We start from the raw sequence: 16,513 nt of genomic DNA, 5'->3' as shown, positions 1-16,513 counted from the left end.
TGCCTTGTTGCATCCAGGCAGAGACGAACCATCCAGGGAGGGAGGAGTCATCCTCTGTTCAGTGTCTCCACAGCGATCATGGTCTCCCAGTCCTAATCCCTCAAACCGTCACAGTGACCCAGTGGAGTAGGTGCTCTTGTCACCCTGTTTACAGATGAGGAAACTGAGGCACAGCGGTCACCTGAGGTCACACAGTTGGCTTGCTTGGGGACCAGGGTTCACACTGGTCAGAAGTGCAGATCCTCGGGCCCCTCCTGGACTGACTGATGAGGAAACGCTTCGGGGCTGGGCCCTGCAGTCCCAGTCTTTACAGCCCCTGGCCTCGGGCGCACGCTCGCCTGAGAACTCCTCATGGAGACAAGCCTCTCAGTGAGCGAGAGAGCCTGGGGTTAACTGCCCATTTTTTAGATAAGCAGACTGAAACTTTGGGAGTTAAGCCACTTGTCCAGGGGGCATCTGCACTGGCCCCTATGCCCTGATGTCTGTTAAATGAGCAGAAAGAAGTGGCATCACTGGAGTCCGCCCACAGAGGCAGGAACCTGGTGGTTAGGGGCACGAGACACGGGGTCAGCCCTCTCCTGCCCCCATGCAGTATGGCCTGGGGCAAGTGACTCGGCCTTTCCATGCCTCAGTTTCCTCATCTGCGTATGAGATGCTGCTTGTCCTGATCCTAGGGGTTGCTGAGGATTAAATGAGTGACAAGCATGAAGGCCCCCATGCACAGCTCAGCACCCACAAGAGAAGCCCTGTTGTTCCAATTATGATTTCTGGGAGCAGTGGACTCTGAAGGGACGTGAGCAGTGGGAAAGGCTGGGGGGTGGGGCAGCAGGGGCTGAAGGAAGCCTTTGTCCAGGGCCATGGCAGCCCCCTGCTCACCTGGCTCTCTGTGGCTGAGCTGTGGGATGAGGTTCAGGGCCCCAAAGGGTGCTCCTGCAGCCCTGTCCATCTCTGAGGTCAGCACCCCCACCCTCAGAGTCCTGGGGACACAGATCCAGAGAAGGCCTATGACTTGTCCAAGGACACCCAGGAGTGGGCGGGATTGGCTCCTCACCCTGCACCAGCCCCATTGTTGGCCGAAGCCTCTGCTGGTCACCTGTGGGGTCTGAAGGGAGAGGGCACGTCACTCCAAGATGAGGGCTGCTGCAAGTCCCCATTGCCTGACGGGCTGCAGGTCCCCCGCTGGCCTGCCTCCTTGGCCACCTCCTCTCTCCTGCCTGTTGCTCCTGCTGCCTTGCTTCTAATCCTTCTCTCGCTTCTTTCCAGCCTTACACACCTCTGGGAATGAGGTGCCCAGAGGGGAATGCAGTGGCCCAGGTACGAATGTGGCCGGCTGGCCTGGGAGTGGGGTAGGGGTAGGGCTGTGCTGGGGTCAGGGGCATCCCGAGGTCACCTGTCCTCAGCGAGGGGCCCCACTTCTGTGAGCATGCCTCTGTGAGTGCCAACATCTGTGCTGTTGCTGCCTCTGTCCCCCTTCCCTGTGCAGTGTCTGTTCCCCATGCTGTTCCCTGACTCATTCTGGCAGATCTGTACACTCAGCTCCACTGTTCTGTTGATTTTCACCAGTGTTTTCATCTGTGACTTTCACCTTGTTTGATTTCCCAACAACAGGTGCAGGGCTTTTCACATGTCCTTATTTTACACAAAATGGTGAGATTAAGACCCAAAGAAGTGACAGGAGTGGTTTTTTTTAAGGCTGAAGAGTCAGGTGGGAGGCTAGCTGCCCTCACCCTTCATCTGCACACACGTTCAGTTACTTGGTTAATGCTTAACTGTGCACCTGCCATGTGCCAGGCCGTGTGGGAGCTCCTCGGAGTTCCCCGATGCGGTAGCGAATAGTTCCCAAGTGTCACTGGTGCTGCTGCACCTCCTGGCTTACTTACCCTCTGAGCTGGGATCAGTTTCCCCGCTCTGCAGATGGGGAGAGCAAGGCCCAGAGGTGATCTGTGTTACCGCGGCCGGGCTGCTGGCCTGGGCAGAGCCAGGGGTGGAGCGCAGATGAAGGCCCGCAGCCCTGGCTGTGCAGGGATGCCAGCGACCCCAGGGCCGGAAGTTAGTGAGGTGGCTGGGCGCCAGGGTCAGCATGGGGAGAAGGTGGCAGGGGAGAGGGCAGTGCCCCAGGACTGGGAGGGGCCAGCTGCTTAGGCGCGTAGGAGTCTCAGGGCCATTGTGGTGTCAAGCTATGGGGCCGCCACATCCTGACTTTGTGCCCTCAAGCCGGGATGGGCCGGGCCGGCTCCATCCCCGAGCCCCCAGCACCACTTACCCTGCCTCTTTCTCCCCCCCAACAGCCACGGTCAACAACAGTTCTGACACTGAGAGCATCCCCTCCCCCCGCACCGAGGCCGCCAAGGACACGGGGCAGAATGGGCCCAAGCCCCCACCTGGCCCAGCCACTGACGTGCCACCCACTGAGCCACCCACACCACCACCAGAGGACGCTCTGGCCCCCACCGAGCCCACCCCAGCCCCCGAAGCCACCGGCCCGCCCACGCCCCCGCCAGCACCTGCGTCGCCCACCGCACCCCCTCCTGTGGTCCCCAAGGAGGAGGAGGAGGAGGAGGAGGCGGCCGCGGCCCCCCTGGCAGTGGAGGAGCAGGAGCAGAAGCCCCCTGTGGCCCAAGAGCTGGCTGTGGCTGTGGGCGGGACGGAAGAGCCTGCTGAGATGCCCCCCGCAGAGCCCATCAAGAGCGAATGCAAAGAGGAGGCCTCGGAGGAGGGGCCTGACAAGGGCAAGGGGGGCTCTGAGGCCAGCGCCGAGGCTGCACCCGAGGGGGCCCTCAAGGTGGAGAAGAAAGAAGGTGGCGGCCCTGGGGGCAAATCTACCACGGCCAAGGGCGCGGGAGCCCCCCAGGACAGTGATTCCAGTGCTACCTGCAGTGCAGACGAGGTGGACGAGCCCGAGGGGGGTGATAAGAACAGGTGAGTGGGCAGAGCGGGTGGCGGCTTTCGTCTTCTGCCAGCACCGAGGCAGTAGCGCACAGGCCGATTCTCTGCCTGCCCTCGGGGAGCGTGGCTGGATGCAGCAGGGCGCCACCCCGGGCCCGTCTGGAAGGGGAGCGTGCCAGACAGTGGGGCTGGCTTCCCGGGAACGTGGCGTGCAGCACCACAAACTGGGTGGCTGTGGGTGAGCAGGTGTGGCCAGTCCCCTGCTCCTCTGAAAGCTCTCGCTCCTCCAGCTTCTGCTGATGGCTGACCATGCTTGGCGTTCCTCGACTCGTAGACATATCACTCGCATCTTTGCCTCTGTCTTTGCGTGGTGTTTTCCTGTGTGTCTGCGTGCCCAAATTTCTTTTTCTTGGGAGAACTCCATCACTGGATTCAGGTCCAGCCTAATGACCCCATCTTAACTTGATCACATCTGCAGAGAGCCTGTTTCCAAATTAGGTCAAATTCACAGATCCCTGGCTGTTTGGGCTTGAGCATGTTTGGGGGTTGGGAGTGGTGGGGGGCACAATTCTATCCTTAACGAGGCAGGAACAGCAGGTGCTAAGGCCCGGGGGTGGGAAGGAGCCTGTGTGTTTCAGGCAGGGTGGTGGAGCCAGTGAGGGCCAGCGGGCTGGGCTAACCATGGCTGCAGTTCGTTTTCAGGGGAATGCCCTGCTCAGCTGGGTGTGACTTAGGCTCTGAAAGCAGCTGGCTGTCAGTTCGGGGAATTCAGTGGGGCTCAGAGAGGCATGGGGAGGTGGCTGCCGTGTCCCAGCAGTGATGCAGGTTTGCCTGCGGGTGCTTGTGACAACTCCTGAGATCACTGATGGCTCGTGTCTCATCCATCCACCAAGGGTCCGCGTATGGGAACTTGGAGCCCCTGTCCTGGCTTGAGTCGCTTGAGCTGTTGAGGCTGCTCTCCTAGCGGGGGTGGCCTGGAGGGACCCCTGTGCTGTCCTGTTTGGGTGCCGCTGTCTCTGAGATGTGTTCCTCCCTTTCTTACCTTTGTCTTTGCTCCTGGCCTGGGGTGCCGGACCCCACCTCCCTCCCAAGCCTCTGGAGCCCTGGATTTTCACCACGTTTGGCAGCGATGCTTGAGGCCGCCGAGCCCTGAGACCCTGGCAGCACCAATGCTCATACCCCCAAGCTGGGGCCAGCTGCGGGCAGTTGAGGGCAGAGGTGCAGAGACCCGCTCCCACCCACATCTGGACACTGGAGGAATGTTTTCTAGTGAGGCAGGCGGGTCGTTTTTTATTTTGACTAAAAACAGTGCGGTCTGTTGTCTCTCCTCTCCCGTCTCTCGGAAAAGTTCTGGGCAGAGCGAGAGGGAGGAAAATCTGACTTTCAAATCGCCAAGTTCACTCGGAGCCTTTCCTCTGCCCCATGATTCACCTTGGGGCATGTTAAAATGGCAAATTCTTGAGCATTTCATGTGAAAATCAGATTCATCCAGAGCTCTTTGGGTCTTCCTCCACAAAAGGAAGTGAGCCACGTGGTCCTCCAATTCCTGTGTCCGGGGGTCCCTGGGAGCCACCGCTGGCAGGAGCCTCACCCCGTTTGTGTCAGGAAGATAGTCTGGTGGGTGGCCCTGTGACCGACCAGCAAAGGCCTGGCCAACAAGCTTCTGAGGGTTTAGAGGCTCCTGAGCTTCTTGCCCTTGGAAAACAGCACGCATGGCGGCCCGGTCCTTTAGGGAGGGCCCACGGCCAGGGACTGGCTGCTCTGTTCCCCCTTTGTGCCTGGGTAACGGGGTCAGGGCGGGCGGCTCCCCACCCTGCTCCTGCTGGCCACGGGGACGGAGTCATGGAAACATGTTTCTGCTCTTAGCGGGAAGAGTGCTGAGCTCATGGGGCAACCACGCTGATAAGCAGCCTCCTGGAGTCTGTGTTTTGGGTTCACATGGCCTGCCCAATACTGGGGAACTGGGAAGGCTGGGCTGAGCCCCGCTAACCCCCTGGATCCCTCTGGCCAGGCCTGAAGCCCCAGAGGCTACTTTCGGCCTCCTTCTCCCCCTCTACAGCCCCACCCAGGGACGTGTCCTTCCCTCCCCCAGCTGGGTCTGGCTCCATCCACTCTTCCTGCCTGAATGTCCAACATTCAATCCCCAGAGAGCAGCGGCCCTGGGCTGGGAGTCAGGACACCTGGTTTGTCACGCCCTGTGTGACCGAGGCTGGTCCCCCGCCCTCGGAGCCAGGCTGGACTTAGGCCAGCTTGCTGACCTCTTCCTGGCTGGCCGCCTGCCACCCCTCCCTTCCCCCAGCCACAGCCGCGCAGGCAGGATGCGTCAGAGCACGTCCTGGCAGCCAGGGCCTCCCGGAAGGGCTGGCGGGACGGGTGGGCCCCTGCACGACCCCGGGTCCTGGCCAACCGCCTACCACCCTCCTTCCCGCCTGGCAGCCCCGGTGTGGTGAGCCGGGCGTCCCTGGACAGGCCCAGGAGGCATCTCGTTCTGGCCCCTGCCGGACGACCTTTGGAGAGAGAAATGATATTCTGCTTTTGCTCTCCGTCACCTTCTGCCAGGCGGCTCCTCCGCCTGGGAGTTTTCTTGGCTGACGACCAGAGATAGTGGCTTTGATTGCTAAGCCTTGAGCTCGCCTGCCCTCCTCTGTCCCAATTTCCAGAGCGGGTGCCTGGGCACTTTCTCGTGGGGTGGAGACTTCGGAAAGCCCCTTCCTCTGGGCCTCAGTTTTCTATAAGATGGGTGTGGTGTCCCCACATTCAGGCTCACTGTGCGCGTAGCAGAGGTCATAGCTTGAACTGCAGGCTGGGGCCGGGCGCATACACACTAGGTGCTCAGTGGACGGTTTCCTGCCTTTGGATCTGCTTTAGAAACAGTGAAAGTTTACTCCAAGAGCGGGCTGGAGTGTGGCTTCTTCCCCTCTGCCCCGGAAATTTTGATAGAATCCTAATAGCAATTTCCCTTTTATTTCTTTATTCTGTAAATGATTGATTGGGCACTGGTGTGTGCCAGGTGCCCTTCTAGGTGCGAGGGATGATGGGAACAGAACAGATGAGCCCTGATTCCAGAGTGCTCCGTTCTAGTGAGATTGGCTAGTATGGAACGGGAATATTCAAGAAGCAGAACAATTGCTCCTGTGACAAGTGGGCGATGAGAAGATTAGGGGTGCCGGGCAGGGGCCATACGTGGAGCAGTCAGGGAGGCCTCTCTGAGGAGGTGGCATGGGGAGGGTGAGCAAAGCCTGTAGTGGGAGATGTGGGAGGAATGGCCAGTGCAAAGGCCCTGTGGCTACATGAGCTTATGTTTGGTGGAAGGCAAAGAAGCCTATGGCAGAGCGAGGGAGAGGGTCAGGAGAGAAGGTGACAGGTGGGCAGGGACCTGGCCCCATAGGGAGCAACAGAACCGTATCTATGCAGACACTGTTCATGACCAGCCTTCCCTCACCCTCCAGCCCCAGCATGGTAGCGAGGATGAGCTCAGCCTGGTGATCAGGGGGAAGCCAAGGGGGACACTTGCAGACAGAGGGGTGCCCTGTCGCAGACCCAGGGTGTCCCCAGTCCCCTGTTGCTCATCCCCTTCCCCCGGCCCTGGCCCTGGCCCTGCAGTGTGGGAAGAAAACCCATGGTGATGTAAAGATCACCTGACCCACTCAGCCCCAGGTGCTGCTCAACATGCTTCGTGTACAGTCCCTTGTTCCCCCACAGAACAGTCCTGGGAGGGCAGGGGTGACTGTTCTCATGCCCATTTTACAGATGAGGAAACCAAGGCACAGTGGTTCTGTCCTACAGCTGAAGGTGGGATTTGAACTGGGAGCATGAGCCCTGAACCGCTCCCAGCCGTGTTGCCGGCTTCCCCTCCTCTTGGGTCACATGCCTGGTGCCAGGCTCCGAGAGCCCCGCCTCCCCCCCCCCCCCCCACCGGGCCTCCAGAGAGGAGAAATAAAAGCTGCTGTCTTCTAAGAAAACAAAGGAAAGAGCACAGAAGCAGGGCTGCCCCTGAGGAGGGCTCCTGGAGGCAGCGCTCGCCGGCTGCAGTGGCTGGAACGAGAGCAAGTTGGGAGTCCTGTCCATGCTAAGGATCTTCCTGCTCCTTTGGGGGTTCCAGACGCTGAGGCTTGTCAAGGATTTGAACCCAGACCCTCGCTCTTGGATGCTGGCCTCTTACAGTGGGTGGTTGGGCTGGTGTCAGGAGGCCTCTCATAAACTGTGAAGTGCTGTGTCCATGGCACCAGTCCCCACAGAGCTCCTGCCTCACTCAGTGGGGGACTCAGGAAGGGAGTCTGGGGCTCCATGTGTGCCCCGAATGGCTGCTTGCTGAGAGTGTTTGAGGGCAGCCCCTGCTCCCCTGCTCCCCTGCTCTCTGATGTGACGGTCCCTCCCTGTGTGAGGAGCTGTGGGGAAAACAAGGCAGGGTCCAGGCCCGAGGGGAAGGCCCTAGTTCACTGGCAAACACTTCTCTTATATATATGTTATAAAAAGGTACTTAAACTGATACAAAATGTTACTTTGTAACTTTAATACTTGTGTCTTACAGTAGTTTTGTACACACATAAAATACATTTTATCGTTCGTGGAAACAGTACAGTTAATCAAACTCTTGATTTCATGGCTAGCATATAGTACATTCTTTATTTTCTTCTCATGACAGCTTCATGGAGCTATAATTCACCGACTGTACAATTTAGCTGTTAAAGCGTGCAGTTGAGTGGATTTTAGTCTGTTCACAGAGGCGTGCGACCATCACTACTGTTGAACTCCAGAACATTTCCGTCACCCAGAAAGAAACCCTGTACCCTTCAGCAGCACTCCTCGTTCTGTCCCCAGCCCCTGGCCTCCACTCACCTCCCTTCTGTCTGGCTTCTCTCGCTCGGCATCTTGTGGTCAAGATCCATCCGCGTCGTATAGCAGGGGTCATATTTCGTTTTTATCGCTGAGCCGCAGTCCATTGTGTGGACGGACCCCATTTTGTTCATCTTTCATCTGTTTTTGGATATTTGGGTGGTTTTCACCTGTCGGCTGTGGTGCTGGTATTGCTGTGGTCTTCGTGGACAGGTTTTCCTGTGGGCCTGTGTGCTCGGTTCTCTTGGGGAAATACCCAGGAGCCGGATTGCCGGATCGGGTGATAACTGTGTTTTGCCTCTTGAGGAACTGCCAGACTTCTTTCAAAGTGGCATATTCATTTTTAAATTGAAGTTTACAGGTGCAGGTTGGTTTAAATGGGTGCTGGGAGGCAGAGGGGAGGGGAGGCTGGGCGTGGTGTAGGGTTGAGGCAGGTGGGGAGCATCAGGACAGCTAATGGTGGGTGCTTAGACCTGTTAGGGTGCCTGGGCCTGGGGGCCTGAATACAGGGGAGCAGGGAGGGGTGGCAGCTGCAGGAAAGGCCCCGAAGCTCTTGGAGTGGAGCCTGAGCGGGGTCTGGGGAGGTGGAGAAGCCCTCGGAGCAGAGCATGAGCAGGGTCTGGGAAGGTCGAGAGGTGAGGGCAGGAGGGAGGGTGAGCAGGTGGGGAGGACCGTGGAGGCCAGCTGAGCATGGAGAAGTCAGGACGACCTTCCTCTGCACCCGGCCCCACCTGCACGCCTTGGGCAGCCCCAGCAGGCGTCACCGTGTCTGTCTCTGCTCAGCCGAGCGTGTGGCAGATGCGGGTGGGAGGCAGGTACCCGCAGGACAGCCTGTCATGGCCATGGTCGGTGGCCCCACCACCACTGAGAGCGGAGGGCACCTAGGCCTCGAGTCAGGTGTCTGCCCGGCTCCATCCGCAGGAAGGAGGCGTGTTTTCCTCATCGCTGGGGGTCTGGCACCAGCCGTGCAGTTGCAGAGTGGCGTGAGCCATGTCCTGGTTGTCACAGCTCTTACCTGGAAGGCAGTGGCTATGGCTTACAGTCTGCACATGGCATCGCCCGGTATGGTCACTGTGCCCACAGGACCCTCCAGCTTTGGGGACCCAGCTTTAGCTTTGCCCTCTGGGTGAATCCCAGACTGTGGCTGATGCCCTCACGCACCCTGTTTGGTCATCTGCTGTGGTATCCTGCAGGCCAGGAGTGGATCCTGGGTCTCTGTGCTCCCCAAGCACAGCACTGGGTCTGCTGTGTGCCCAGCAAGTGCAGATCGCAGGAGAGAGTCAAGAGCTGGGTAGGAGCCAGGCAGCCCTGGCGGGTGGGTGAAGGTCTGAGGCTGGGGCAGACTGAGCTCTCCCGCCTTGGAGACCTCGTGCCAACTAGGGAGCCAGATGGGTTTGTGGCAAGTTGCTGTGCCCAGTACTCTGGGATTTCCTGGAAATCCCTGAAGACTTCCTGCAGGAGGTGATGTCTGTGACCAGCTTAGGAGCCCCATCCCCCAGGGCAGGCTCTGCCGGGGTGCCCCACAGACTGCAGCCCTCCACTGCGGGGACCCTGTCCCTGGCACCCGCTTCGGCACTGCTGCGTGCCCTGTGCAGGTACCCAGTTGTGCGTGTCCACAGCAGATGGACGTGACCTCGCTTTGGGGATTGAAGCACTTACAGGCCCGGTTCAGCTCATGGCCGCACTTCTGGCTGATGGGTAGACAGTGTACTCGCCGCGCAGCCCTTCCACGCAAAGCTTGCAGTCTCCCTGCTTCTAGCTCTTCAGTAAACGGTTAGATTCCAGTTAGTGGAGCGTTCTGGTTGAGAGGGTAGGTTCCCCAACTCCTGTCCTCCAGTAAGTGGGGTCCACCCAGCTCCATGCCCTGGTGCCTGAGCCTCTCATATGTGGGTGATGAATAATGTCATAAGCTCACCAAGCCTACATCTAGTTGATTCTTTGGCTTTCCTGCAGCTTCCGAAGGACCGCGGCCCGGGCCCTAAGTCTGGGCTCTCCTGGGACTTTGCTTGCCTCGGGCTGTCTCAGACGAGTGTTGGATCCTGGCCTGGGCCTCTAGGCTGGGGTTGGAAGAGGTCTCAGCTCCTCATGGAGCCAGCAAGGACCCGGGGCGGGGGCGGGGGGGGAGTCTGTTCCCATTCCCCACCCCAGAGTCCTGGTTGGTCTCCTTGGCCAGTGACCGTGGACATTTGCCTCATTTCTGATGGCCCCTCCAGCCCCATTGTGCAGGGCTGGAGCCAGGAGAGGTCAGCTGGTAGCCTGTGGGCTGACGCTCGTCTCTTGCTCAGGCTGCTGTCACCACGGCCCAGCCTCCTCACCCCGACCAGTGACACCAGGGCCAACGCCTCACCCCAGAAGCCGCTGGACCTGAAGCAGCTGAAGCAGCGGGCGGCCGCCATACCCCCAATTGTGAGTGCCCAGACGCTCCCCTGTCGCACCCCAGGACTCCTGCCAAGGAAGGCTGCAGCCCCCGTGCCCCCCATCCTTCACCTCTGCTTCAGGAAGGCAGTAGGTCAGGGTGGGTGTGCAGCTCCAGGGGGCGGGGGCAGCACCTGCAGCCTCGCTCTTCCCACCTTCCCAGCAGCCTCCTGTTTCCTGGAGAAATCCCCACGGAGATGAGGCGGGAACAGCTCCAGGAGCTGGCAGGCGTGTGGGGTGGGGCTCTGAAGGGACCCTCCCAGCCCGGTGCCCTTGCAGGCCTTTGAGCCAGAGTGGCTGTGCCCACCACGCCCCCCCCCCCGCCCCCAAGGGCTCTCCAGAGCTCCCCAGATCAGGGAAGGCAGGTCACAGCACCTTGGGGAGAAGGCTGGAGCCCCACCCACTCTAAACATGAGGCCCTTTGGGGAGGCCCCACAGAAGACTCTCCAGGCCATGCAGGCAGCCCCTCAAAGGAGCCCTTTCCTCACCCTGGCCCAGCTGCTGCCAGGGCCACCCTCTCTGAAGAAGTATGCCTGGGCTTCCCAAGCGTAGCTGGGGGCTACGGGCTGAGGGGCTCTGAGCTGACCAGGGCTTTCTGAGTGAGGGGCGCAGGGTGGGCCAGGCTACACTGCCAGCTCTCACGGCTGGGTGCAGTCCCGATTGTCAATCCCGATCTCTCTGAGACCTACAGAGACTCGGGGCCAGGGGCCTGGACTCCCTCCTCGGTAGCTGGGAGGTGCGAAGACCTACTCTCCTGCCCCCCTCAGCTGTGTGCCCTTGGGCACCTCACTGCTGTGGCTCTCAGGCTTGTCATGTGCAGAGACCTGGAAGGCTGCTGCTCATCTCTGTGGCTCCTGGACGGCCTGTAAGGATACTCACTTCTCTCCCTGCTTCTCTCAGCAGGTCAGCAAAGTCCATGAGCCGCCCCGGGAGGACGCAGCTCTCCCCGCCCCACCGCCGCCACAGCCCCTGCAGCCGGAGAGTGACACCCCCCAGCAGCCCAGCAGCAGCCCTCGAGGCAAAAGCAGGAGCCCCGTGCCTCCTGCCGACAAGGAGGGTGAGTGTGTGTCCTTGGCCGTGTGGAGAGCAGGGGAGTGGGGGGCAGAAGGCTAGCTGCTGCGGACTCCGAGTGGAGAGTGGTGGGTGGGCCAGCTAGAGGAGTAGACCGGCTGGAGGGGGCAGGAGGGCATGGTGGGAATGAGGCCAATCAGAAGACTCCTGCTCTCTCTAAGGTGGGCACATACTGGCTTCAGCCAAGTCACCCCGTGGCCGGACAGGCCTGCTGTTGTGCTTCCGGGAAAGCCAGAAATCCATGTTTTCACCTGAGGTGCAGTTTCTCAATGTTGGCAACTTTGAAACATTTTCGAAAGCATTGTGTATGCACGTAAGCACGTCTGTGCTCAGCTTCTGACTCCATGTGATTCAGCCCACACAGGAGCTTCTAGAACCCTGCATGAAGCTCAGCACCCAGCTGGCAGCAACTCTGAGGCCTGGGCAGGAAGCACTGCCCCCTCCAGCTCTCATCCTGACCTTATTCCAGGCCGAGGTCGCTGGGTTCACTGGGGAGCCCGTGGGGGTAATTCCCTGAGCAGCTGTGTTCCAGCAACTGCCCAGGGCGTGCTTTATTGTCACCACGTGAAGCTCAAGGTCAGGAGACAGGCAAGGCGTGGTTTCTTGTTCTCCAGATTGTCTGTCTCTGCCTCACATTCCCCACTGGACCCAAGAAGTTCCAGGCCTGTGTCCCCAAAGAGGCCCCCTCCCCAGGGCAGCCTGGCATGCAGCACGTGCCACGTGCATCACAGGTGCTGGGCGCCGGTCCTCCGGAGTTCCCCCACACTGGGCTAGCCTAGGCTTCTGCTGGCCGCTCTCGGGGTCTGAGGGCAGCAGGACCCCAGCCCACCCTCCCTGAGCAGCGCAGCGCAGGGGTGGGCTCAGGCGGCCAGTGCCGCCTGCACCCCCTTCTTGGGCAGAGCAGCTTCTCTAGAAAGCCAGGCTGGCCCTTGGCCACAGGCCTCCTTGAGGGGGGTGCTGCTTGCCTGTCTGAGGACAAAGAGCAGGGCTGTCCCTGAAGGAGGACGGCTGCACGCTTCCCACAAGTGACACAGGCCTGCCAGACAATCCCTGTTTAATCAGCCTGCCCGCCCCCTTGCCTCCCTGTGGCCGTCTCCACCTGCCTCAGGAAGTCTTAGACACCCCCACGGGGGGGGGGGGCGTGCATCCTGGCCAGCACACGGGCTGTCTTGTGGCCACTGGACCAGGACATTTGTTGAACACCTGTGATGGCCAAGTGCTGTGCTAGGCACCGGGGGCTCGGTGGTGAGCAGGATGAAGTCCTGGACTCGGGGCGCTCTTTCTGTGATTGGGAAGGCCACTCAGTCAGGACGCACGTAAGGAAGCGAGCTGACTTTAGGTTAGGTCATGCAGCTGAAGAACAAAGCACGGTGAGGAGGGGTTCAGAGGAGTGGTCTCTGTGGAGATGATGAATCAGTCATGGGAAGATCTGGGGGAATGCAAAGGCCCTGGGGTAGGGACAAGCTTGGTGTGTCTGGGGAGCTGCCAGAAGGTCGCTGTGACTGGGGAGAGGGTAGGATAGAGGATCAGAGAGGAAAATGGGGGCCCATGATTGTGTCGGGCCTTGTGGGCTCATGGTACCGCAGGGATTTTGTCTCAGGTGTGGGCGAAGCCTTTTCGGGAGGAATTTTAATGTGTTTGTGTTGTGGAGATAATCTGATTTCTGTTTTGGAAAGCTGTCTCTCTCCCTGGTTGTTGTTGAGAGGTAAGGGCTACAGGGAGTTGTGGGCAGATGGAGGAGGCCACAGTGCTCTTCCTGACCAGCTGTGGTGGCAGCCTGGACTGCAGGGGTGACCATGGAGGTGGGGAGGAAGGGGGTGCACTGGGAGTTTGTTTCAGAGGCAGAGCCAGTGGGGCTTGCTGATAAACTCAAGTGGGAATGAGGGCAGGGTGTCTGCCTTCTCTCGGGACCCTGCCGGCCCCCGTACTGGGACCAGGATAGCCCATGAGGGGGGTGGGGTTTGTTGGGCGAGAGTGGGGTCTAGCTCTGGAAGACCTTCCAGCCTTGGGGCACCAGCCCAGGGGTTGGCTGTGCAGTGATGTCAGGGGCCCAAGCAGCTCTGGCCTGTGTCAGATGTGAGCAGGGCTAGGCTGCCCTTGGGTGGCTGGGCACCACACGGGGCTAGCCAGGACCTGCTGGGACAGGTCATAGGCCCTGTCCTGGGAGAAAGTGAGCCACAACCAGTGGTTTCTGAGTCTGGCCTAGGGTTGTGCTGTTTCCTGGAATGCCTCCCCGCAGCAGACGGTGCACTGGGCAGCAGGCACTGCGTGCTTTTCTCATGGGGTCTGCCTCGCTGCTCAGTGCCCTCAAGCACACATGTGAACTTGATACCCAGCACTACCTCTCTGGGCTCGCAGGAGCCTTCCCAGCTGCCTGGCTCCTGAGTGGAGCGGCTCAGCCAAGCCAGTCCCTCAGCTCCCCTGGGGCCAGCTGGAGGAACAGGTTGTCTCTGCAGGCTCTCGGCCTCCTGCCCAGCCTGGCCCAGCCCCAGATTTCCCTTCCAGCCCTGGAGCCCACCCCCGCCCACCACAACCCAAGCTGAGCCGCAGCAACAGCCGAGGCACACACAGGGCTGGGTAGCTGGACAAGCAAGGCCCGGGGGTTCACGGCAGGGCTGTGGAATCCCTCCACTGGGTTATTCCCTGCACCTGTGACCCTCTCCTGTGGGCTGCCCAGTTCACCAGGGTGAAGATTCAGGGGGCCCTCAGTCTCTCATAGGGGAGAGAGAGGGTCTGGAGCGTGCGCGCCTCCCTGCCACCAGCTGTGCCCGCAGCGGGCATCACTCATCCATGCTAGCGCTCTGCTGCCGTACCTCAGTGGGCTTTCAGAACCTCCCTCTGCCAAGAGATGACACCTGCCTGCTCTTCTGTCCAGGGGCTAGAGAGTTCTGGCGTTTCCAAGTTGTGTGTCCTGCTCGACTTCTCAGCCAGTTCTCTCCCACGGGATTGGTCCCCCAGCCAGTTCTCAAGGGAGATGTTCAGAGCTTGAGGCAGATTTCGGTAGAGTGGGAGGTGGGCAGGAGAACACCATGACGACGGACCTGTGCCTCTGGCCTTTGACCCCATCTACAGGGTGTCCCCAGGCCTGAGGACTCTGGGGCCAGCTGTCATTCATCCTCCTGTGGGCAGAGCGCTGGTGAAGGCTCAGATCACAGCCTGTAGCCTGACTGCCCGAGCTCGAGCTCCCTCCCTTGCCAGCTGTGGCCCTCTGACCAGGTGACCTCCCCTCTCCTGGCCTCAGTTTTCCCATCTGTAGAACGGGGACAGTGGCTATTCTGTCTCTGGCATAGTGAGGACAAGTGAGTTGGCCCACACGAAGCACTTGGGAAGTGCCGGCCTGTGGGGGGCTGTGGGCGGCAGCCTCCTGCTGTGTGAGCTGCGCTGCACAGGCCAGCACGGCGAGCACGTTTGCTGGTGACCTTAGAGAGCGTCACCAGTGTGTCGGTACCTCCCGTTCCCCCTCCGTACGACAGATCTGGTAGCAGCCAGTTTCTCATGAGCTTACAGGGAGGCTCCTGGGGTTTACGCTGGGGGGACGCTTAGCACAGTGCCCAGCATGTCGTATGTGTCCGATAGACAGGCTGCCATGGGCGTGGTTTCCCGAGCATCTGCACCTCCGGCCGCCCCTCCGGCCAGGGCATACACGTCACAGCAAGCCTTCATCGCTGTGCAGAGGCCAACCAGCTTTTTCTAGAAAGAGCCGGACAGTAAATATTGTAGACTTTATGGGCCAGACAGTCTGTGCAGCAAGTGCTCAGCTCTGCCATAGACAACACATGCGCGGGTGACGCGGCTGTGCCCCACAGCGAGTGTCTGTGTGGGGGCAGGCGGCAGGCCCCTGCTTGGAGCTTTGTCTGGGGCCCCCTGCTTGCCTGGCACACTAGAACTGAGCAGCTCCCTAGGATCTCAGGGGCTGCCAAGTCCCCCAGCCCAGCCCAGAGACACGCTCCTGTGACGAGCAGGATATCATGAGGGCTCAGGACAGTGCCGGGCTGCAGACTTGGTGGGCTCCCAGCAGAGACCCCCATTCCTGTTGGCCAGGACCCCATCCTTGCCCAAGGCCAGTGCTGTGGGCACAGAAGGGTCTTGTTTGAGCAGGGGTGGCTGGGGCTGCCGGGTCCCTGAGGGCTGGCCAAGCTCAGCTGACTGCCCTCCCTCATCCCGTTAGCAGAGAAGCCTGTGTTCTTCCCGGCCTTTGCACCCGAGGGCCAGAAGCTGCCCACGGAGCCCCCGTGCTGGACGTCAGGCCTGCCCTTCCCTGTGCCCCCTCGTGAGGTGATCAAGGCCTCCCCGCACGCCCCTGACCCCTCGGCCTTCTCCTACGCCCCACCTGGTGAGTAGCTTGGCCCAAGCTTGGGCTCCTCGGGTGCCACGCTGAGTCAGCCAGCACAGTCGTTGGGTGCCAACTGTGTGCAGTGGTTTGGAACTGCACGCAGAAGCATCTTAGAGTCTGATGGGCCCCAACAAGAGAGATGGTCTGGTCGGTGAAGGGAAAGAAAGAGATCTATTGAGATTTGAGAAATTTGCAGGATTAAGATTGAAGCCACTGGCAATAGGGAGCATAGGAGGTGCTTGAGCTGGTGAGGGGCAGCCCTAGAGTGGGAGCTCTGCCTTCTACCAGTGACTTAGAGCTAGAGAATGGACAGGTAGAAACAAAAGCCTGGGGGAGACCGCAAGCACCAAGTCAGGCGAACCTGAAAGATGAGTCAGAGGTTAAAACTTTATTCTGGGAGCAGTGAGGAGCCATGGAAAGTTCACAACAGGGGGGAGGATGTGAACCAGTAGACTTATTAGAAAGATCCTTTGGTTCCTGTGAGGGGAATGGGCTACTGCTGGGATGGGTGGGGCGGGGGGGTGGCGTGGGTTTGGGTAAAGTGGGAATGGGGAGACCAGTTAAAGGGTCTGGGCCAGAGGTGAGGGGCTTGGGCCAGGGTCTGGGCTGTGACAGGGTGGAGGGAGGCTTCCCTGAGTTGTGGTGTGTGAACCAAAGACACGGGCGCTCATCAGGACAGAGATGGCAAGAGCAGCAGAGGGGCACATGTGGACAGGGACCTGCCTGAGGGGGGTCTGTCTGGCAGGGGCACGACCACTGCGGGGGCCCTGTGATGGACAGATGTGTGCCCTGCAGGTCACCCACTGCCTCTGGGCCTCCATGACAGTGTCCGGCCCGTCCTGCCACGCCCACCTACCATCTCCAACCCGCCGCCCCTCATCTCCTCCACTAAGCACCCCAGTGTCCTCGAGAGGCAAATGAGTGCTATCTCCCAGGTGAGGCGGGAGGGTCAGCGCTCCCCCCAGGAGCATC

General features: G+C 60.2%; 1 protein-coding gene across 10 annotated transcripts in view; it reads left to right on the top strand.

Annotated features, from left to right (window-relative positions):
- The window catches only part of NCOR2 (nuclear receptor corepressor 2), a 368,100-nt gene that overhangs the window by 323,486 nt on the left and 28,101 nt on the right, over positions 1-16,513 (top strand). For 6 of the 10 annotated variants that reach the window (XM_057306005.1, XM_057306004.1, XM_057306002.1 and 3 more), the window contains 5 exons: positions 2,289-2,919; positions 10,008-10,128; positions 11,038-11,194; positions 15,377-15,541; positions 16,337-16,476. In XM_057306005.1, coding sequence (XP_057161988.1) covers positions 2,289-2,919; positions 10,008-10,128; positions 11,038-11,194; positions 15,377-15,541; positions 16,337-16,476 — 1,214 coding nt within the window. Of the gene's footprint in view, positions 1-1,263; positions 1,315-2,288; positions 2,920-10,007; positions 10,129-11,037; positions 11,195-15,376; positions 15,542-16,336; positions 16,477-16,513 lie in introns of all 10 variants that reach the window. The other 4 variants (XM_057305998.1, XM_057306000.1, XM_044389807.3 and 1 more) reach the window with 1 other exon arrangement.

The sequence above is a fragment of the Ursus arctos genome, unplaced genomic scaffold, assembly GCF_023065955.2.
Source record: "Ursus arctos isolate Adak ecotype North America unplaced genomic scaffold, UrsArc2.0 scaffold_34, whole genome shotgun sequence".
Classification (NCBI taxonomy): Eukaryota; Metazoa; Chordata; class Mammalia; order Carnivora; family Ursidae; genus Ursus; species Ursus arctos.
This window is presented reverse-complemented; position numbering and strand designations above follow the sequence as displayed.